The sequence below is a fragment of the Tursiops truncatus genome, chromosome 1 (assembly GCF_011762595.2).
Source record: "Tursiops truncatus isolate mTurTru1 chromosome 1, mTurTru1.mat.Y, whole genome shotgun sequence".
NCBI classification, from domain to species: Eukaryota; Metazoa; Chordata; class Mammalia; order Artiodactyla; family Delphinidae; genus Tursiops; species Tursiops truncatus.
Window position 1 is genome coordinate 141996276 of NC_047034.1, and position 24662 is coordinate 142020937.

The 24662-nt window shown below is 36.9% G+C and overlaps 1 protein-coding gene across 8 annotated transcripts in view; it reads left to right on the forward strand.

The window, feature by feature from the left end:
• Positions 1–24662, forward strand: part of FAF1 (Fas associated factor 1) — a 494094-nt gene that overhangs the window by 174930 nt on the left and 294502 nt on the right. For 7 of the 8 annotated variants that reach the window (XM_073789929.1, XM_019937835.3, XM_073789930.1 and 4 more), the window contains one exon: positions 11689–11900. In XM_073789929.1, the coding sequence (XP_073646030.1) occupies positions 11689–11900 (212 nt within the window). Of the gene's footprint in view, positions 1–11688; positions 11901–14967; positions 15041–24662 lie in introns of those variants that run through there. The other variant, XM_073789947.1, reaches the window with a different exon arrangement.

Sequence of the window (24662 nt, forward strand, 5' to 3'; positions counted from 1 at the left end):
TATTTGATGTATAAGTTCATTAATACAGTTATTCTTCTTTCAGACATTTTTATTACTCATATTAATTTCCTAAAGTCTCCAGTGTCTAACTGTATAATGTTATTTCAGATTGGGTGATACCACTTTTAAATGTGATTTTATTTTATTTTTAAGGAAACTTTTCAAGGTCATCTTCTAATCCATAAGATGGAAGGAACTGAATCCTTTAAACTGTTAGTAGTGAGAAAATGAGACATGCCTCAGTAACTCCAGAGCATGGTTATCATCTAACTATACAGGCTTTATCTCCAACCTTACTAAAAAATTCTTTTTTTTTTCTCCCTTTTGTTTCTAAATTAAATTTATGTTAATTTGCAACAATTTGAGTAAGTCCTTAATAATGAAACTTCCCAGAGCACTGAGCTGTTTTACCTGAAGTATACAGTGTTAACATGTGGAATAGTCTTCCTGGTTTTGTGTCATTGCCAGAAGGTAAAATTGGAAGATGATGCCAAGAGAACTATAGTAGTTACAAAATAATTCCTTAAATTAAAAATAAATTCATAACTTTTCTTAAAATTGGAGACTGGTTCTGGATTAAAAGAGCACATTATAAAGTCATAGGAGGTAAAAACCATTCTCCCTTACAAGTGTGGTTTAATTACTTGATATGCGCCCCCCTGCCGTCCCCCCCTCCCCCCCCGCAGTTCAAACTTTGGCTTGAATTTTGGTGGCTGGGATTTCTAAGTCACTGAAGCATGATCTGCTAAGTGCAGATGAGGCAAACAGAAACAGCAGACTACGAATGAGGTTGTTTTGGAAAGGACGAAAAGTGCTGTTGCAAAAACATCAAAAAATTTACCATGAACTGCAAAATGTGCTGTACTGTGTAGGAAACTGTGTATATTTAGAAAGGAAGAAAAATTCTGTTTGGTACCTATACCACCCTTAGTGATTAATGGTTTTTAGGTGAAAGCAATGATAAACAGGCCTATTCTCCACTTTTTCTTTTTTGAAAACTGCCAGAATTTCATCCAGAGTAAATGTGGCTGATTTCCAGAGTCTGTACCAAATAATTTTTCTGCGTTGGTTTGTTCGGGTTTCTTTTTTTTTTTTTTTGGTTCAGAAGCATTCAATTCTATTGAAGCCCTTGTCTAGAAAGCAAACCAGATGATTACAGAAACTTCCTTCAAGATTATTTTTTTCCTTGGTTAAGAAGGTTTTAGACTGCTAAATATGGCTCCAGTTTTATTCTTGAGTAAATGTTATTCCACTTTTTGTGCCAAAATTTTTGCTTGCTAAACCCTTGTGGATTCAGCTGCTAGGTTCTGAGTACATAATTGGATATATCTTACAATTAATAGTATTTGCTATGGGTGAACTGTAGAAATTCCCTCATCCCTGGAAACATCCCATCTCTCCTGTCACAGAAGATAACTTTCTGGTTAATACATTTTATAGCTAGAGATTCAGTACGGAATTGATTTCTAATAAGGTTACTATGATATTTGGGGTTTAACTTTCATCAGAGTGGGTTTTTGTTTGTTTTGTTTGCTTGTTAAAGGAATGAATCATATGTCCACAAAAGAAAGTAATCGTTTTCAACTATTTCCTTACTAACTTTGTTCTTTAGTTTTGAAATCACTGTGGATTTGACAGAACTGAAAATTACTCTTGTATGTCTACTGACCAGAGGAAAGGAAAGAGGGCTCTTTGTACTTTCTCATAGATTTAACACTGAAAGTGGAAGACACAATGCTAGGAATGGTATATGTAGGCAGTTTAAAAGGATCTTTGTTTTGTGTGTTTGATATTTGTAGTAAGTTGATTATAGTATGTGAAAACAACTAACTCTTAATTTGTCAGTTTATACCTTAGCAGAGAGAAGAGCTACCAAAAAGAGTTGTTTTTTTTTAATATGAATTATTTTTGGAGGGAGAAGAACCTAATCTCTGCACTTTATAGCTTTTCTTGAAATCAGATGTTTATGTGAATTCAAAAGTGGGAATTTGTTTTTTTAACATGCCCATAAGTTCAAGGCAAAGAAACTAACTTTTTTAAATACTTAAGGCACTGTGCTAGGTATTTGATATAGTTTTCTTTATTAATGCCCATTAAAACCCTTAAGAAATAAATGCTCATATTTCATAGGTGAGGAAATTCAAGATTAGAGAATTTATAGATTCACTGAAGGCCACAAATATAGTAGTTGGTGAAGTCTGGATTTTCTCATTTTAAAAGCCATGCTCTTTCTTTTATGTCACTCTGTCCTCTTAAAGGTCAGTAACCCAGGCATGTCACAACTTTTAAGATTTTTTCCTTTGGGTAAAGAAGTTGAAATTTAATACACGTATATAACATCTTTCTTCCACAGCTTTGTTTTAACAGTTATTATTTGTAATAAGCAAGTAAAGGCATTTTACAGGTAGAGAGAACAAGGCATGAAGTGACTTGGCTCAGATGATACAGCATGATGTTGATGAGTCAGTAAGCAAATCTTCCGTCTCATCTTCCAAGGCTTATTTCACTAGACAATACATTGCTAATATAGCATATTTATAAAGTGTAAAAATATGCAGTCATAATCTAAACCATTCATTTAGTCATAAACAAACATCAAGTATGTACATGTATATTTACTACATCTTGTTGTAATATTTTATTTATTCAGGATATTGTCCAGAGCCTTTTAAAAAATTATTTTTGGAGAAAGCTGTTGTTAGAAAGGAGCACTAATGAATTACTTGTATTAGTAGAGAGTAGATGCTATCTTTTATAAAAATTTTATGAATTAATAGTGTAATTTTACTCATTGACTAAGTGGGTGGTATTTGTCAACTCATTTATTTTGTGATCCAGACAGATATACTCTATATTTGTCTATTGTTTAATTCATTGAGGAAACCTAGCGAAGACAGGTTTGTTTTCAAATCTTGAGCATTATTATAATAGCTTTCAGAATATATAAGTGCTGAGGTTTTCTGATTTAGAAAATGTCCATTTTGGCCAGTCAGTCTTTATTTATTGTCTTTTCAGATACCCGTTTTAAAAATCTGATCTTTTTCTAGAGACAAATTTATCTTTAAGACACATGTTTTTTGCACCTAGAGGTTTTACCATGGGATGGACTTTTAAAAATTGAAATAAACAAGTGCAGGGTTTCTGTTTACTTTGCTTTTGTTCACTGTCTTCCAAGGATCTGTGTGGTTTGTAGAGGAAAGTTGAGCAAGGATAAAAACACTCCTTTAATTGAAGTTTAGATCTAAAATAGATTTCTCCATAGAGTTTGCCTTACCACCCAGTGTCTTTTTTTTTCTTTCTTTTAAATTATTAACTTAAAAAGAATAGTGAGAAGGTCAAATTATAGGATGGTAGTCTTCATAGATGAAAAATCTTAAAAAGTTTTTTTTGAGTTAACAGTTTTGGATGCCTTTGCACTCTTTGGATATCACTGAACGTTAGTCACAACTGACAAGATCATTCATTAACTGGTAATCTCTTTTCTCTCTGTCTCTCTTTTTTTTTTGATTGCTAGTAAAAAAAACTAATGTAAATTCATTATTTTTGTTGATCTCGAAATAGAGTAATTATAGCTAATAAGAAAAATTTCAAGAGATAGCTTTAAAAAAATCCTCTTTCTGGCTGAGAAACATACCAAAGAGTGTGCTCTGATTAGAAATATTAAACTATCTTCTAGAGTTAGGGTTTGGTAAAGGGAAAAAAAGCACCACACTAGCACCTCTTTCACAAAAGAGGGGATTTCATATAGGGAATGAGTTACACAGATATATAGTAGGTTGAAAGAGCAATAATGACTGCAGGAAACAACTGGACCATCAGGCCCACATGGGGGTGGGTTCTGCTGGTCGATGAGGAAGGGAGCCTAGGGCAGGAGGAGACTTAAAGCTGAGAAGGGTGGGCAGAGCCGGGACTGTATGGGGCAGATCCATGGTACCCACTCCAGGAAGCCTGCTCTAGGGCAGACCTGCCCAGAAGAGGCCTCTATTGACCATCAAAGGGCACAAGGTTACTCCTGGTACTGGAGGAAAAAAGGAAAGAGCTTGGGAGAGGTTGAAGTTAGCAGAACTTTGGAGCTCAGAGGAAGGGCCTTAGGAACTTGGCCCCAGACACATGAGAAAGAAGTCCTGCTCAGCTGATACTGGTATTTCTGACAGGATGCAGAGGCTTGTTTCGAAGTATTGAAAGAAAATAGAAGCTAACTTCAGTGGTTGATGCTGAAACAAAGTGGGTGTCATTGTTACGGTGTTGTTACTGCTAGGGTAACGTTGATAGGATCAGTGTGTAAACTGTAAGAATAGAATTTTGTCTGTGTCTGTGTGCATACACGTGTGCTGTTACTGTCCTTGTTTCTGTTACTGATCATAAAGCCATGGTTGATATTTACCAGTTTCTTCCACTATTTATTCTATATTCCCTCTGCCAGTGCCTCAGATAGTCAAGGTTCTCTACTTCATGGGACATCTCAAACATTCATTCTTGAAGAGTTAGAATCCTCAGTGGACTTATCCTTTTTAAAAAATGGGTTGTAGTTTCCCATTAACTCTTTTTTTTTTTTTTTTTTTTGCGGTACGCGGGCCTCTCACCGCTGTGGCCTCTCCCGTTGCGGAGCACGGGCTCCGGACGCTCAGGCTCAGCGACCATGGTTCACGGGCCCAGCCGCTCCGCGGCATGTGGGATCTTCCTGGACCGGGGCACGAACCCGTGTCCCCTGCATTGGCAGGCGGATTCTCAACCACTGCGCCACCAGGGAAGCCCCCCATTAACTCTTAATTTTGGACATACCCTAGAAAATAGTCCATTGCATAGCAACAACCTGGTTTTTTTTCCTTGGTAATCAAGACCAGCTAGTACCTCCTCCTTTGCTAGTTGATTCAGTAGCATGAGGAGTATAAAATGGCCAAGTGGCATTCTCAAATTCTAATACAGTGGAAGTACTGTGGAAACATTACATCCTGTGATTTCTGAACCATCAGAGCCCAAAGTTGCAGGAAGCAAAAATTTGGTAAGTTATTAGGCATAATAAGGGGAACCCTTACCACGACTTAATTCCCATACTCATTTTTTTTCCTGGCAATATGAGATATATCACTGTGTTTTGGTCATTGATGTAAAGAATATACCACATCCTTTAAGGTGGAGTCCCAAGCTTTGAGGATATTCTCTCCCAACCTGTGGCATAACTATCTTCACCATTACACTATTCAGTCAAGCTAGCTGCTTCTGGGTAATGGTATACACCAGTGATACCAGTGCTGCACTTCTCTTACTGTGAAATGAGTTCCTTGGTTAGAACCAGTGTTGTGTGGGAAGCCATAGACCAATAAGGCATTCCCTAAATACATGAATGGTGGTGCTGGCAGAAGCATTGCTGTCAGGTGAGTCAATTTCATATTCAGAAAATTGTCTTTTTAGGTAAGAACAGATCACTGCCCCCTCCATTATAGAAATGATCCATTACCAGACCCCTGAGGAATGGGGCCGTATTGAGGGCTCCATATTGGTCTCTGTTGTTTGCAGTTTAGGCACTCAGTAGTTTCCTTAGCCAGATTCAGACTTGGTGAGGGTAAGTTGATGCTGTTGTGCCTATGCCTAACCTCTATCCCTATTGACATGGCCACATTGTACATTAATGCATTGAGTAGTCCTGGGGTAGTAAGGGAATAAGCTAACTGACATCAACAGAACAAGGTCATCTTATCCATATTGAGAGCCTTTTTTTTTTTTTAAGTGGATAGCTTGTAGATAGCAGTTACCCCATGACATATATTCACATTTTGTGTTCATTCTAAACGATCCATTTCCAGTCCTCTTCCCCAGACTTCTCTGTCAGCCAGTTTTCTTTTTATTCTTTCCAAGTTCTGATCAGCTGGGCAACCCATTAACTGTTGCCCGTGATTCAGTGTAGATTTGTATCTCAGGTTATTTCTCCTTCTAAATGAAGTGGTCACCCTGTGGTACAACCTTAAGTTCTCCCCACTGGGAGGCTTTTCTTCCACTACTGTCTTTCAGGGATATCTTTGATTGGGATTGTAATGTTTCAGCAGTCTGTTTTTGGTTGGTACCAGCATATTATACATAACCATTTTTTCCTTTCCCAGTCCAAATTTTTTTCTTTCTCAGTTAGCTTAGATATCTCTTATGCACTGATGAAAAGTACAAGGTGCAGCAGGCAGCCATGTACCATAATATGCTTCTGACCCCTGGACCCCAAAACTTCACCAAGGTGAAGGCCTCTGCATTTTCGTGGTGTGTATCTCCTAATCTCTAGCATGCATGTATCTTAGCAAAGCATCCAAGTACTTGCTGCTTTTGCTCTTCAGGACCAATCTACATTGTCATCACTATAGTGTTTTGTGGAATACCTGGGTTATCAAGATCTATCCAGGCTAGATTATTATGCCAAAGAGCAAGAGAGTTGTTATAATCTTCAGGAAAATATAGTGAAGGTATATTGTTTACCCTGCTGAGAGGAAGCAAAACGCTTGTCATGGTGCTTGCAAATTAAAATAGAGGGGAAAAAAAGTCTGTGCAAGTTTAGTTGCTTCCTGTTGTCTCCTCCTACATAATAACCCTAATTCCATGAATTAGGAAGTCAATATGAGCTATCTATCGGGATCTGGGAAAAAACTACAGGGTAGGTTGAATAGATTGAATGAACACTGTATGATTGGATTTAGGCCAAAACCTCATTTACCACCATAACTTCCATTTTTGTATCCCCAGGAATTAGTATTAGAGTTAGCATCTAGTAATCCTCTAAAGATCTAGATATTTTCCTTTTTTCAGTACACAAACCCCTAGTAAATGGCTACAGGTCTCTTAGGGGAATTCTTAGAGGAAAATTTACAATACACATGTGGCTCTGTTGCATTGTCTTTGGGGGACCAAGGACTTTGTGTTTGGCAACTGGGAGTGACTGTGACCCTCCATTATAGTTATGGAAGTTAGGATCTAGGCTGCCAGATCTAGGTTTCTGTTGTTTATAGATCAAGTAATATTTTAGTCAACTGACTTTTCATTTTGTTTCTTAGAAGTACCATGTTCAATAAAGCACTACTAAAGGTCTCTGCAGGTTGAAATCTTCTGATTGCCACATTTTGTCCATGCTGTCCGTAACATCATTGCTCCCTCCTTTTTCTTGTTAAACTCTGCCATTTGACCTATGCACTCTGGGATCTCATCATGCCTATTAGGGAGTCCTTTTCAGTGATGTCATCTCCCCATGTTATTCCCAACCCACAGAAGACAGCCACTACAGAGTTTTTCAAGGATGTAGATTCCCTCACTAATGTATTTTTCAGTGCTTTAGTGCAGTGTTCTCTGGGACCTCATGGATTATGTAGTAGGAGGATGTGTATAATATATTCAGGTTGTACATGGTTAATCCACTTTAGCATTCATATTTTTCTAAGCATCTGGATTTCTTCTACATTTTGACAGGAAAGTTTGGGCATTTCCTCCTCATTAAATGTAGACTCCTTTGGGATTCAAGTTTCATTCAGTTGACAAGGAAACTATTAGAAGTACTTACAACTGCTTAAGCAAATATATTATATTTGGCCCTATTCAAACTCTTTTGGTCAAACTCACTTAAAATTCATTTCTACAACTGTTCCCTAGGTTTTTGCTGATATAATTTATCAAAATATTATAATTACTTTTGGATATAAGCTGTCTTTTCTCAGTTAAGACATTGTACTTATTTTCTTGGAACATGCCTACATCTGATTTTATAGGTAATAAGGAATGGTGGAGGTAGGTTTTGAGAATAGACATCCCCCTTCAAGGCAACTGTCTCAGGTAAGAGTATTCATAGTTTTTAAGCAAGAAGCTAATCTTGGTCATGGGAGGAGGAGCTGTTTCTGCTTACAGAAGAGGCTCAGAGACACTCCAGGGGTTCAGGATTCCGACATTCACCTGAATCCGCTCAGGTATCCCCATTTCACATCTTAGGTTCTCACTCCTTCCACAACAGTGCCTTAACTTTCACAAAAGTGACTTAGTATGTATGTTCAACTTTCACTGTAAATATGCAAGCTGCAAAATTAAATTTTGAGTCCAATTCTTAGGAAGATCATACCTGTGGTTATAAGAAATAAGAAGCTCTTTTTAAAGTGCCACTTCAGAAACTCTTTCTTATCATGAATTGAACTGAAATTTAAAAACCCCAAGTGTGTCATTTTATTCTGTAAGCTCTCCTTTAGAGTCAGAAGCAGCCTGCTCATAGTCCTTGTCATTATTACCACCATAATAGTCAGGTCAGATAGTCATTTGGTTCCCTTTGGCACTTGTTTCAATAATGATAATTAATCGTTATGCCAGTGCATGGCTTGGATCACTAGCATCCCATTTTCCATTGGCAAGGAGTTCAGCAGTGCATTGAAGGTCAAGGCCATAATCAAGCCAGTTCCTGAATCCTTTGTTTCCTGGGGCACCTCCATTATCAAGAAAATGAAACCACACTAGGGTATTTTTAACAGAGGGAATTTAATGTAGGATTGGTTACACAGGTGTGGAAGACTAAAAGAGCAAAAAAGTAAAACTGAAGTAACCTAGATACAATAACTGCTTCAGGAAGTTACTGCTTGAAGGTCTAGGGAACAAAGGGATTAACAGAACTTTGAAACTCAGAGGAGCTCTTTGAAGCTGAAGATCAGACCTCTGTGGAATGTATACTGTCCAGCCATTAGTGATATCTCAGAGGGAATGACAAGAAGCTGGTTATAAGAGTGCTGAAAAAAGCAGGAGACTGAAAGCTGTAGGGTGATGCTGATTGAAATGCATGCAAACAGGAAGAAGGAAGTCTTTCCTCCCCTCCTCCTAACTACTAATCTCTACCTAGTATCCTCTATTTGACAAAGGTCTATCAGGAAACCATATGCCAAAGGAAAAATATAATTTTGCAGAATCCTAGCCCCTGCATTACAGAATAGACTATAGAAGGATGAATTTGGAGTTAAGAAAACAATGTCAGTGACCAAACTGCTAATTAGCTGTTTTTCTTAGGTTCTGAGAAGTTGTGACAACATTTAGATATGTGAAGTATTATTGCACACATTCTGTTCATAGATGCCTAGAAGCTCACTTTGGCTTCCAAACAGTGACATTCTTCCTGCTTTGGACATTTTCTCTGTTCTCATATTTTTCTTCCCACATTACTTTCCTTGACTCTGACAACTGGGAGAATGGATAGGTTTTTGTCTTTGGATCAGTGATTAGAGTGTCTGAACTCTGGTGAGATCTAAGCTAGTCACTTTCAAACTTTTTTGACAAGACCTACAATGAGAAATATTTGCATTCCAAAATACACATATTACAAATATGTCCCAGAATCAAAAGTTTTATGAAATAATACTTGGTCCTAACTATTTAGTGAAATATACTGATAATTTCTATCCTATTCTATCCTATCCTATTCTTTTCTATTCTTAATCTTATTCTGATTGTGTTCTTTAAAAGACTTACCACAACTCAATCAATTATGTAATCTATAATTTGATAAACACTGATCAAAGCAACAGTGTGAAGTAAATGTAAATATTCTCTCCTTCTTAATTGTATAAGCAATGCTTAACTTGGCAAGTTTTTGGTCATTTTTGTTGTTGTTCCTATTCGGGCCCCCAACACATTATTTTTCTTTAAATTCAGGGTGAGAAGAAAGATATTTTAGAACTGAGCTTGTAGTTCTGGTGGTGGAGAAAAATTATACAGTAATGATATTTAATAGGAGCATTTCTTATGTTTCCTCCCTCCCTACTTTTCCTACTGAGGGGGGAAAAACAGTGACAATATATATATGATAACTTAAATCAAAGAAAAAAAAATCCAAATTCTTCATAATTATTTCTCTACTCATTAGTTTGTCAAATATTTGTATATCTTCTATGTATAAAATCTTGAACTCAGCAGATGATACAGCCATTAAAAACACAAATGTGAGCTTCATAATTATTGATAGTAGTGAGATGTTATAACTAGTCTGAGGTAGTAAAACATGCTCTGAGTTGAAAAATAATCTGAGATATGAAAGATAAATATAATTAGCTAGAAGAAAGATGGAATTTGGGGATGGGAAGGAAAGAATATTCTTAGAAGGAATAATTTTTATGTTACCTCATGAACTAGGAAGGATCAAGGTAAGACAAAAAACAAAAAGCTGTTCTGGCTATTAGCATAGAGAGATGGAGATAGCATAGCACAAGATGCAGATGGGAAGGTAGACAGGATTCAGATCATATAGGGCCTTGTACGCCACTTTGACCATTTATATGAAGAGCAAAGGGGAGTATAGAAGAAAATGATATGAAGACATTTGTCTTTAATTTCACTCTAGCGGTGGTATGGGATGAAATGCAGGGGGGTAAGGGTATGTATGGAGTTAGGCTATTGCATTAATCTGTGTAAGAGGTGACTGTGGCTTGGACTAGGGTGGCAGCTCCGGAGGGGAAAGGTAGATGACTTATCTAAAGGATATTTAGGAGGTAAAACTGAAAGGACTAGTTAGATGTGGGAGTTGAGAGAGAAAAAGAGGGCAAGGATAATGCCAGAGGTTTCTAGCTTGGGTAGCTAATATGTGGAATAAATGGGAAAATCAGGCTTGGGGAAACATTAATGGTTTAAACTTTGGCTGTACTGGGTTTGAGGTTTGGGATCTTACTAAGTACTAGGCATTGTGCTAAGCTTTTCATACACATTATTTGATCTAATCCTTACACATATAATTAATTTTCCTATTTTACAAATGAGACAGCTATTAAGTGGACAGAGCCACAATTTCATTTTTATTCTTTAAGAAGGGAGAGATTCAACCATGTTTAAATGTTTCTGAGAAGAATCCAGAAGAGAAGGAGATGTTGAAGATAATGGAAGGGAAAGGGATAATCCATAATGTAAGGCTAATGAGTAGATGCGTAGATAGAACGATGTCTTCTCTATTTAGAGAAAGAGAGTGCATATGCAGGTTAGTTTGTGGATTTGATGTTAGAAGGGTAAGGGAATTTCTTCTTGATGGCATCCGTTTTCTCTGCATAGGTAGGAAAAATATATTTTAAGACTGAGGAGTGAGAGGGAGAATGGAGGTTTAGGGATGGTTAAGTTTCAGAATAGTTTTTGTGGAAAGTAGAGTTAATGAATCAATTAATGATTCGGTAAGTAAATGCGAGTGGGTTAAGAAGATACTGTTAGTAATTCACAGAGTTTAAAATGATGTTTTATCAGCATCATAACAGCATAAGGCAAAAGTCTAATTAAAAGGGATATGTGTGATACTGCTAACAGACATAGAAAGGCAAGGATGGGAGGGAGAGTAATGTGGCTTTCAGTCATTGGGAGAGATTTTATGGAAGAATTAGAATTTACTTAGTCCATGATGCACAGGTAGGTAAATTTGATATGAAGAACAACACAAGCCAAGTACAGTTAAGTCCCCTCTATACAAATGAGTTCTGTTTCGAGAGTGCTTTCATAAGTCCAGTTTGTTCGTAAGTTCAACAAAGTTAGCCTAGGTACCCAGCTAACACAATCAGCCATATAGTATTGTGCTGTAATAGGTTTATAATACTTTCGCATCTTTGAAAGTTCGCAACTTGAAGGTTTGTATGTATGGGACTTACAGTATGGAGTGGGTCCTTAGTGGTAATCTGTAGTTATTTGGTTGATGATAATTCTTCTTTTATGTCAATATTTCAGTGACTATGGGGGTGAGCCTATATCAGGACCTGCATTTGATCCAGCAAGTCACCCAGCTCCAGCTCCTGCTCCTGCTCCCTCTTCTTCTTCAGCATTTCGACCTGTAATGCCATCTAGGCAAATTGTAGAAAGGCAACCTCGGATGCTGGACTTCAGGGTTGAGTACAGAGACAGAAATGTTGATGTGGTACTTGAAGACAGCTGTACCGTTGGTAAGGTTTTTCCTACCATATAGCCTCCACAAATAATTCATTAGGTAAACATTCAGTTTATATTCTTTTGTTTTGAGTTGACTGCTGACAAGAAGGAAATAAAAACAAATTGATATTGTTTCATACAGATTATTGTGTTCTAATTTTAAATACTGTCTTCAGATTGAGGTAAGTTTGAGAGTAATTTTTTTTTTGTTCCACATATGCAGAATGATATATGAAGCTGTTTTAGGGCAGATACAAATCAAACATCTCAGAGCTTAAAAAAATACCAGAATTATTAAGTATATTGATATCAGACTTTATAGCTGAAGCTCCTTCATTTTTAATACTATGATTAATGAGAAATCAGAAATAAGACATTTCCATCACTTCTTTTCCCTGCCAGCTAAATAAATGGTGTAGTACTGTTCTCTCAAAGGAGACTCATAGTTTATGCCTGCCATTTTCAGACAAACTTTACCAAAATTCTGTAGAGAAACTGTTGAATTCATGTTTGATTCAGATTATTTGATCCATGTTTGTTGCAGAACTAGAAATTGTATTAATTTCTATTTTAATACGGTTTTGCCTTATATCTAAATTTTAGATGTTTCTGAAATTTTGCCTTTGTTCCTTTTTGGGGAGATCCTTTCCTAATTTTATTTAATTTTATTAATTGAGGTACCAGTCTGTGGCCTGTTAGGAACTGAGATGCACAGCAGGAGGTGAGTGGCGGGCAAGTGAGCAAAGCTTCATCTGTATTTATAGCCACTCCCCATCACTTGCATTACCTCCTGAGCTCCACCTCCTGTGAGATCACCAGTGGCATTAGATTCTCATAGGAGCACAGACCATACTGTGAACGGCGCATGCGAGGGATCTAGGTTGCACACTCCTTATGAGAATCTAATGCCTGATGATCTGAGGTGGAGCTGAGGCAGTGATACTAGCACTGGGGAGCAGCTGCAAATACAGATTGTCATTAGAAGAGAGGTTTGACTGCCCAGAGACCGTAATAAATCAGTTGCTTGCAGACTCATATCAAAACCCTGTCAGTGAGTGGCAAGTGACAATTAAGCAAGGCTTTATAGTGGCAAGTGAGTTGATGTACTTCAATTGTTAGCTGCATCTGGTGGCAGGCTTTAAGTCAGAATCCGGCACTTATTTTAGTCCATGAGTGGCCTGCCCATTATTTTATTTACCACTTCTATCCGCGCCTCTTTCCCACTCTGCGCACTTGTCTCAAAGTTTTGGTAAGCCCACAAGCTAACCCTAGCCAAAATGAGTAAAAAACAAATGTCGCTGGAGAGCTTCTTTGAAAAGGGGGAAAGACCCATTGATGAGACAGCAGAAGAGTCTAAGGCTGCCAACAAAAAGAAAGCTGCATTTAAAAGAAAATACCAAGAGTCCTACTTAAATTACAGGTTCATTGCAACAGGTGATTGACATTCTCCAACCCCGCTTTGTATAATATGTGGCAACCGGTTATCCAGTGCAGCTGTGAAGCCTTCAAAACTGCTTTGCCACATGGAGACCAAGCACCCTACATTAAAGACAAGCCTTTGGAGTTTTTCAAAAGAAAAAAATGTGAACACAAGAATAGAAGTAATTATTGAAGGCCACCACTTCATCGAATGTGTCTGCACTGAGAGCATCATTCTTAGTGGCTAACCGCATTGCTAAAGCTAAGAAGCCTTTTACTATCGGTGAAGAGTTGATCCTGCCTGCTGCTAAGGACATTTGGTGTGAACTTTTAAGAGAGGCTGCAGTTCAGAAGGTGGCACGTGTTCCTCTTTCAGTTAGCACCATAACTAGATGAATTGATGAAATAGCAGAGGATATTGAGGCATAATGGTTAGAGGATTAATGAGTCACCGTGGTACGCAACCCTGGTTGACGAATCTACCGATGTTGACAAGGCAACAGTGCTTGTTTTTGTGCGATATATTTTTCAGGAGGATGTGCATGAGGGTATGTTATGTGCACTTTTGTTGCCAGCCAACACTACAGCTGCAGAACTATTCAAGTCTTTGAAGTATTACATATCAAGAAAACTGAATGGGTCATTTTGTGTTGGTACATGCATGGACGGAGCAGCTGCCATGACTGGATGGCTCTCTGGTTTCTCAACTCGAGTCAAAGAGGTCGTTTCTCAAATGTAAGTCTACGCACTGTATCATCCGTAGAGAAATGCAGGCTAGCTGAAAAATGTCACCTGAACTTAAGAGCGTTTTGCAGGATGTGATTAAAATTATCAGCCATATTTAAAGTGCATGCCCTTAACTCACATCTGTTCACGCAGCTCTGTGAGGAGGAGGATGCAGAGCACACACGTCTTCTCTTATACACAGAAGTGAGATGGCTTTCTAAAGGTAGATCACTGGCCAGAGTTTTTGAGTTATGAGAACCACTCCAGAGATTTCTTTTAGAAAAATGGTCACCACTGGCAGCACATTTCAGTGTCACAGAATGGGTCACAAAACTTGCTTACTTGTGTGACATATTCAACCTGCTCAACGAACTCAATCTGTCACTTCAGGGGAGAACGACAACTGTGTTCAAGTCGGCAGAAAAAGAGGCTGCATTCAAAGCTAAACTTGAATTATGGGGGCGACAAGTGAACACTGGGATTTTTGACATGTTTCAAACATTGGCAGAGATTTTGAAAGAGACTGAGCCAGGGCCTTCTTTCTCCCAGCTGGTGCGTGATCACCTATCTCAGCTTTCAAAAGAGTTTGAGCATTACTTCCCAACCACAGAAGACTGAACTGGGAAGGAATGGATCTGTGACCCATTTGTGAATAAGCCAGGTGAATCGACTTTGTCCTTCCTAGAAGAGGATCAACTGGTTGAGATCACAAATGACGGTAGCCTTAAAAGTATGTTTGAGACAACTTCAAATCTCCATATGTTCTGGATGAAAGCTAAGGCGGAATATCCTGAGATTGCCACAAAAAGCACTGAAAAGGCTGCTTCCATTTCCAACACCCTATCTTTGTGAAGCAGGGTTTTCTGCAGTGACAGTAGCCAAAACGAGATTATGGAGTAGACTGGACATAAGCAACACACTTTGGGTGTCACTGTCTCCCGTCACCCCCAGATGGGACCATCTAGTTGCAGGAAAACAAGCTCAGGGCTCCCACTGATTCTGCATTATGGTGAGTTGTATAATTATTTCATTATATATTACAATGTAATAATAATAGAAATAAAGTGCACAATAAATGTAATGTGCTTGAATCATCCTGAAACCATCCCCCCACCCCGTCTGTGGAAAAACTGTCTTCCACGAAACCAGTCCCTAGTGCCAAAAAGGTTGGGGACCGCTGCATTACAGAGAAAAGCAAGTCTGTTAAAAGAGTAATCATTCCCAAACATGAATCAGATTGTTATTCCCTTACTTAAAACCATTTAGAAACTTTCCATTGTTTTGGGGATAAAATTCAAATCTTTTAACATGACCTGTAAGTACTGCTCGACCAGACCCTGCTGCATTTCTAGTTTTCATCCATTATCACTCTCCTTCTTACTCACCATGCCTGAGTTGTAACGGACCTCTTTCAGTTCCTTGAATAGGTTATTAGCTCAGGGCCTTTGTACTTGTTTCTTTTTTTGCCTGGATTCCTCCCCTAGTCTAGTCCCTTCTCCCTGTGCCCATCCCCATGCCCCCAAATATTCTCCTATACATTCCTTTTTATTTTAAAAATGAGATATATACAGTATAGTTTTATTAACTATGGGTACATTGTTGTACAGTGGATCTCTAGAACTGTTTCATCTTGAGTAAGTGAAACTCTATATCCACTGAACAGCAACTTCCCATTTTCCCCTCCTGCAAGGCCCCTGGCAGTCATCATTCTGCTTTCTGCGTCTATGAGTTTGACTACTTTAAATACCTTATATAAGTGGAATCATGCAACATTTGTCTTTCTGGCTTATTTCGCTTCATATGATAAGTGAAAGGCTCATCCATGTTGTAGCATATTACAGAATTTCCTTCCTTTTAAAAAGCTGAATAATATTCCATTGTATGTATACACCACGTTTTCTTTATCCGTTCATCTGTTGATGGGCATTTAGGTTGTTTCCACCTCTTGACTATTGTGAATAATGCTACAGTGAACATGGGATTGCAAGTATCTCTTGAGACACTGCTTTCAATTCTTATTTTTGGTGTGTGTGTGTGTTGTTTTATTTTATTTTATTGCAATATAGTTGATTTACAATGTTGTGTAAGTTTCAGGTGTACAGCAAAGTGATTCAGTTATACATGTACATATATTCATGCTTTTTTAGATTCTTTTCTCATATAGGTTATCGCAGAATATTGATTCAGTTATACATGTACATATATTCATGCTTTTTTAGATCCTTTTCTCATATAGGTTATCACAGAATATTGAATAGAATTCCCTGTGCTATACAGTAGGTCCTTGTTGGTTATCTATCTTATATGTAGTAGTGTATGTGTGTGTTCATCCCAGGCTTCTGATTTATCCCTCCCAACCCCCTATGTTTCCCTTTTGGTAACCATAAGTTTGTTTTCGCTATCTGTAAGTCCATTTCTGTTTTGTAAATAAGTTCATTTGTTTCTTTTCTTTCTTTTTTTAAAATTAGATTCCACATATGAGTGATATCATATGATATTTGTCTTTCTTTCTCTGACTTACTTCACTTAGTGTAATAATCCCTAGGTCCAACCATGTTGCTGCAAATGGCATTATTTCATTCTTTTTTATGGCTGAGTAATATTCCCTTGTATATAGGTACCACCACAGCTTTACCCATTCCTCCGTCGATGGACATTTAGGTCAGTTCTTTTGGATTAATACCCAGAAGTGAGATTGCTGGATCATATGTTAGCTCTATTTTTAATTTTTGAGGAGCTTCCATACTCTTTACCATAGTAGCTGCACATTTTACATTTTCAGCAATAATGCACAAGGGTTCCAATTTTTTCACATCCTTACCAACACTTGTTATTTTCTGTTGTTTTTGTTTTTATAATGGCCATCTTAACATGTATGAGTTGATATCTCGTGGTTTTGGTTTGCATTTCATGATGATTGGTGATACTGAGCATCTTTTCATATACCTTTTGGTCATTTATATGTCTTTTTTGGAGAAATGTCTAATCAAGTCCTTTGCCCATTTTAAAATTGGGTTATTTAACTTTTGCTATTGAATTGTGAATTTGTTTTTTTTTTTAATTTATTTGTTTTGAATATGACCCCTTAACAGATATGTGGTTTGCAAATATTTCCTCCCATTCTGTAGGTTGCCTTTTTACTCTGTTGATTGTTTCTTTTGCTGCACAAAAGCTTTTTAGTTTAATGTAGTCCCACTAGTCTATTTTTACATTTGTTGTCTATGCTTCTGGTGTCATATCCAAGAAATCACTGCCAAGATAAATGTTATGGAGGTTTTTCTGTATGTTTTCTTCTAGTAGTTTTATACTTTGAGACCTGTAATCCATTTTGAGTTAATTTTTGGGTATGATGTAAGATAAAGGTCTAATTTCATTCTTTTGCATGTGGATATCCAGTTATGCCCGTACCATTTGTTAAAGGGACTGTCCTTTCTCCATCATGTAGACTTGGCACCCTTGTCAAAGATCATTTGACCTATATGTGTGGGTTTATTTCCGGGCTCTCTGTTCTGTTCTATTGGTCTATATTTCCATCTTTACACCAGTACCATACTGTTTTGATTACTTTGTAAAATGTTTTTAAGTAAGTGTGAGGCCTCGAGCTTCATTCTTTCTCAAGATTGTTTTAGCTATTCAGGGTCCTTTGTGGTTCCATATGAATTTTGGTATTGGTTTTTCTATTTCTACAAAAAATGCCATCGGGATCTTGATAGGGATCACATTGAATCTGTATGTCCCTTTGGGTAGTATGGACATTTTAACAATATTAAGTCTCTCAATCCATGAACATGTGATGTCTTTCCATTTATCTGTTTCATCTTTTAATGTCTTTCAGCAGTGTTTTATAGTTTTCATTGAACAGGTCTTTTGCCTTCTTGGTTAAGTTTATTCCTATGTATTTTATTCTTCTGATGCTATTATAAATGGGATTGTTTTCTTAGTTTCCCTTTTGGATTATTTGTTGTTACTATATAGAAACATAGCTATTTTGTATCCTGCAACTTTGCTGAATTCATTTATTAGTGCTAATATGGTTTGTGTGTGTGTGTGTGTGTGTGTGTGTGTGATCTTCAGGGTTCTTTACATATAAGACTTATTATCTACAAAGAGAGATAATGTTATTTCTTTTTTCCTGATTTGGATGCCTTTCATTTCTTTTTGTTGCCTAATTGCTCTGGCTAGGATTTCCAATACTATGCTGAAAAGAAGTGGCAAGAGTGGGCATCCTTGTATTGTTCATGATCTTTAGAGGAAAAGTTTTTCGTTTTCACTATTGAGTAAGATGTTAGCTGTCATCTTTTCATATATGGCCTTTATTGTATTAAGGTAATTTCCTTTTGTTCCTAGTTCGTTGAGTGTTTTTGTCATGAAATGGTATTTTGTCAGATGATTTTTCTGTATCTATTGAGATGACCATGTGATATTTTCCCCTTCATTCTGTTAATATGGTATATCACATTGATTGATTTTCATATGTTGAACCATGCTTGCATCCCATGGATAAATTCTACTTGGTATATGATCCTTTTAATGTGCTGTCAAATTCAGCTTTTAAGTGTTTTGCTGAGGATTTTTGCATCTATATTCATCAGGAATATTAGCCTGTTGGTTTTTGTTGTTGTTGTTCTTCTTCTTATACTGTTTTTTTCCTGGTTTTGGCAACAGGGTAATGTTGGCCTCATAAAATGAGTATGGAAGTGTTCTACCTCTTCAAATTTGGGAAGATTTCGAGAAAGATTGATGTTAACTTTTCTTTAAATGTTTGGTAGAATTCTCCAATGAAGCCATCTGGTGCTGGTCTTTTTTTATTGGGAGGGTTTTGATTATTGATTCAGTCTCCTTACTTAGTTATAAGTGTGTTCAGATTTTCTTTTTCTTTATGATTCAGTCTTGGTAGATTATATGTTTCTAGGAATTTACCCATTTCTTCTAAGTTATCCCATTTGTTGGTATATAATTGTTTATAGTAGTCTCTGTGATTCTTTTTATCTTTGTGGCATCAGTTGTAATATCTCCTTTTTCATTTCTGATTTTATTTGAGTCTTATTTTTTCTTGGCTTAGGCTGAAAATTCATCAGTTTTGTTGATTGTTTCAAACATCAGCTCTTAGTTAGATTGATTTTGTCTGTTGTTTTCCTATTCTCTTTTCATTTATTTCTAGTCTTTATTGAAGACTAACTTCCTCACTTCTACTAAGTTTGGGCTTAGTTTGTTCCTCTTTTTCTTGTTACTTGAAGTGTAAAGTTAGGTTGTTTATTTGAGATCTTTCTACTTTTTTGATGTAGGCCTCTAGTACTATAAACTTTCCTCTTAGTACTGCTTTCCCTGCATCCCATAAGTTTTGGTATTTTGTGTTTTATTTTCATTTGTCTCATGATATTTTCTAATTCTCTTACGATTTCTTCTTTGGCCCATTGGTTGTTCAAGCAAAAGTTGTTTAATTTCTATATATTTGTGAATTTTCCAGGATAGATGACATGTTAGGTTACAAACAACAGATTTAAGAAGATTGAAATCATACCAAGTATGTTTTCCAGCCACAATATACTGAAACTAAAAATCAATAGCACTTTTCCTTTACCCTTTTCTTCTTAAATTTATTATCTATCCTGGAGCATGTTCCATGTGTGCTTGAGAAGAATGTGTATTCTGGTGCTGCTGGGTGTTATGTTTTGTACATGTCTGTTAGTTCCATTTCGTCTACAGTGTTGTTCAAGTCCTTATTGATATTCTCTGTGGAAGTTTTATCCAGTATCGAAATCCCCTACTATTATTGTGTTGTATATTTCTCCCCTCTGTTCTTCCATTGTTTGCTTTATATATTGGGTTCTTTGTTTTGGGGTACATATATGCTTATAATTGGTACATCTTCCTGGTGAGTTGACTCTTTTGTCATTATATAATATCTTTCTCTCTTGTAGCTCTTTTTTCTGAGTTTTTAAAAAAATTGAATTATAGTTGATTTATAGTATTATGTTAATTTCAGGTGTACAGCATAGTGATTCAGTATTTTTGCAGATTATATTCCATTATAGGTTATTACAAGATATTAGGTATAATTCCATGTGCTATATAGTATTATTTCAGATTTTTATCTGTTTTAAGAAAACTAGAAGGCAGTCCTATATTAAATAAATTTTAACTGCTATTGTATGGCATGTGACTGAGTAGATAACAGTGTCTCTTTCAAATTGACCTGATTCTTTTTGTTGCTGGAATATTTGGCATATAGTGAAAGTTCATGGATATTTTAATCACTTGAACCACTTTTTCATTGGTTCACTCAGTTGGAGTGACATCCACTGCTCATTTCAAAGATGGTGATCAAAATGCTGGCTTCTGGATTATACATCTTAATATTACACTTTAAGTCTATTGTAGTTTGGAGAATATGAACTATTTTAAAGCTTTTTTATAGAAATATATGATAGAATTTCTAGGGATCACATTTTGTAAACTCTTGGCCTTTTAATTCACTGTAAAAGCAGACTTGTGCCTAAGTATGGTAGACTAGAAGCATTTGTGTTATTCTGTTTGAAAACAAATACAATTTAAATAGTTACATATGTTTTGTAAATAAAATTTGATTCCAAATGAATTGTAAACCAAATATTATTATTGTATGATATGTATCTTTCTCCTGCTTCTCTAAACTCTTCCAATTTTTTACTCTGGATTATAGTTGTTCTCTTATTATAAATTATGTGCCAGTCACACATCACGTCATGCACCTTTTCTTTGTTCATTGTTGGTTTGTTGATATGCATCACTGTGGAAGGTATACTCAGGGATATTTGGGATTGTTAGAAGTTTTTTCTTCTTTCATTTCTTTCACTGCTTTTGATTAAGTTCTGTTAGTTTTATCACAGTATCATTTGAATTCCTCCTTTATTTGGATCCCCTCCATTACAGTTCAAGAATGAATTTCTTTCATAAGTTATTAAAATAATTCCTCCCTCTATTTCCATTCTTTCAGTTTCTTTCTTCCTCTAGTCTGTATTTTACATAGTTTCCCTATAGTGATCTTTCTAGAATATAAATTTCCTCATATCCTTCATTGGTTCCTTATTTTTTATATTCTGTTACTTATTAAGGAATTGTATGTATGTATATAAATATTAAAAGGCAGAGAGATGCTAAATAAGCTAATGCCACTTCCCATGCTATTACCAGGGAGACTCAACATAGTATAAAAGTAAGCCTAGGGGCAGTCAAGAAGTTTATATCAGAGTGACACGTAGTAGTAATTGCATTGGTCTGTTAATGTTTTTAGTGTCCTGTTTATTACTGCAGTTTCATTTTATTACAAAATCTTTCTGGATTTTCCTATCTTAAATAAATTTAGAGAATTATTTTATTATTCATTTATTTATTTTTAAAATAAATTTATTTCTTTTATTTATTTATTTTTGGTTGCATTGGGTCTTCATTGCTGCGCACTGGCTTTCTCTAGTTGTGGTGAGCGGGGGCTACTCTTTGTTGCCATGCACGGGCTTCTCTTTGCGGTGGCTTCTCTTATTGTGGAGCATGGGCTCTAGGGCGCGCGGGCTTCAGTAGATGTGGCGCATGGGCTCAGTAGTTGTGGCTCATGGTCTCTAGAGCACAGGCTCAGTAGCTGTGGCACACGGGCTTAGTTGTTCTGCGGCATGTGGGACCTTCCCGGACCAGGGCTTGAACCCGTGTTCCCTGCATTAGCAGGTGGATTCTTAACCACTGCACCACCAGGCAAGCCCCTAGAGAATTATTTTAAAGCATAAGTTCTTCTATAAAATACTATCTAGTGTATGGGCTTCCCTGGTGGCGCAGTGGTTGAGAGTCTGCCTGCCGATGCAGGGGACGTGGGTTTGTGCCCTGGTCCGGGAAGATCCCACATGCCGCGGAGGAGCTGGGCCCGTGAGCCATGGCCGCTGAGCCTGCGCGTCCAGAGCCTGTGCTCCACAATGGAAGAGGCCACAACAGTGAGAGGCCCGCGTACCGCAAAAAAAAAAAAAATAAATAAATAAATAAAATAAAATACTATCTAGTGTGAAGTAGTGTCATCGTTAGGGTAGGAATTATTGTGTAGTATTATGTTTAAGATCTAGCAATGGATTTAACCTAACATACAGGTATTTGTTCAATAAAGTTTGTTGAATCAATGCTGTCAGCAAACCTACTTTTGCTGAGCCTGTTCAGCATAGCCTTAGTTCCGTTTCTAGCATGTAGCAGAAAAATAGGTCCGTTGTTAGTTAAACCATTTGCCTTTTTTTTTTCTTTCCTGCAGTACGCGGGCCTCCCACTGCTGCGGCCTCTCCCGTTGTGGAGCACAGGCTCCGGACGCGCAGGCTCAGCGGCCATGGCTCATGGGCCCAGCTGCTCCGTGGCATGTGGGACCTTCCCAGACCGGGGCACGAACCCGTGTCCCCTGTATCGGCAGGCGGACTCCCAACCACTGCGCCACCAGGGAAGCCCCATTTGCCTTTTTCTGTTGTTTTTATTTTTATTTTTTTATACAGTAGGTTCTTATTAGTCATCCGTTTTATACACATCAGTGTATACATGTCAATCCCAATCTCCCAGTTCATCACACCACCTCCACCATCACCCCCACCACTTTCCCCCCTTGGTGTCCATACGTTTGTTCTCTACATCTATGTCTCTATTTCAGCCCTGCAAACTGGTTCATCTGTGCCACTTTTCTAGGTTCCACATATATGCATTAATATACGATATTTGTTTTTCTCTTTCTGACTTACTTCACTCTGTATGACAGTCTCTAGACCATGCACATCTCTACAAATGGCCCAATTTCATTCCTTTTTATGGCTGAGTAATATTCCATTGTATATATGTTGTTGTTTTTAATCTACTTTCTTAAAACTACTTTTATTATGTTGGATACCATTTTAGTTTAAAAGAATCAGATTGAGTATCAAAAGAGTGAAAACATTTAGCAGGTGCATTTTGACGCTGAAAAAATAATTTGGGGTATTTACAACCAGTTTTTGTCTTGAACATATAAACTTGGATTCTGGACTTGACTCTGCAACTCAGATAAAGTATGTAATTTTTAGCACAGGCCTTAACTCCTCTATGCCTTAGCCACCCTTTATGAATAATAAGCATTATGTAAGTGTTTTCTGTTTTTGGCTGTTAGTGCATGTTAAAGAAAAAAAGAGTAGCAATCTTATTTGTCTCACATAGATGGTGTTAGCATGAAATAACAAGAGAACTGATCATAGCTTGTTCTTTGGGGAGAAAAGGTAGCAAATGTTGTGCATTAGTAGCATTATTCTTTGGTCCGTCTGCAAACTAATGTCTATTGTCACCATGCCAACAATTATGTACTCCCCAAATTATTTACAAAATCATTTTTTCAAGTTTTGTTGAGATATAATTGACATAGAGCACTGTATAAGTTTTAAGTGTGCAGTATAATGATTTGACTTACATACATCATATAAAGTCATTTTAAAATATAAATAAGCAGCATCTCAGACTGTGTGGTTTTACTGTGCATAGTTTATTTTTTATATGCATTAGCAATATTTTGTTTGATTTAGTTTCACATTTTTAAGTACTTCACTTTCAGTAAACATTTTTCAAATGGAGACGTATATAAGGAACAAAATGAGTACCTTCCCTTTCTCTGATTCTTATTAACTCCCTGCTATTGTCAGTTTGGTTTGTGATTTAAGGTTGCCATTTTATAAAATGTCTTTACTTTATTTAAAAGTAATGTTCACTCGATTACTTTTATTCCTTATGTCACTTTTGTTGTCTGCAAAGCAAGGCAGTGACTATCAGAAGCATAGACTTATGTTTTCTAACACCTTTAGTTTCTTCCATTCATCTTTCAGTCTCCTCTTCCTCTGATAATTCCCTATCATCTTCCTTTGAAAGATTATAAAATAGCTTTTTTCCTTTTTAAAGGAATAAACATACATAGTAGTGGCTCGGACATACATACACAAGCATACCTTGGAGATACTGTGGGTTCGGTTCCAAGTCCACTGCGATAAAGTGACTATTACAGTAAAGCAAGTTACATGAATTTTTCGGTTTCCTGGTGTGTAAAAAAGTTGTTTACACTATACAACTTATTAAATGTGCAACTATATTAAATGTGCAGTGGCATTGTGTCTAAGAAAATAATGCAAATGCCTTAATTAAAAAATATTTTATTGCTAAAAAATGCTAACCATCATCTGAGCCTTCAACGAGTCAGAATCTTTTTGCTGGTTGAGGATCTTGCCTCAGTGTTGATGACTGCTTGACTGATAAGGAGGGTGGTGGTTGCTGAGGGCTGGGGTGCCTGCGGCAGTTTCTTAAAATAAGACAACGGTTTGTCACATCAGTTGACTCTTCCTTTCACAAATGAGCTCTCTGTAGTGGGTGATGCTGTTTGATAGCATTTTACCCACAGTGAGCTTCTTTCAAAATTGGAGTCAATCCTCTCAAACCCTGCCACTGCTTTATCAACTAAGTTTATGTAATATTCTAAATCCTTTGTTGTCATTTCAGCAATCTTCACAGCATCTTTACTAGTAGCAGATTTTATCCCAAGAAACCACTCTCTTTGCTCATCCATTAGAAGCAACTCCTCATCTGTTCAAGTTTAATTGCGAGATCACAGCAATTCAGTCACATCT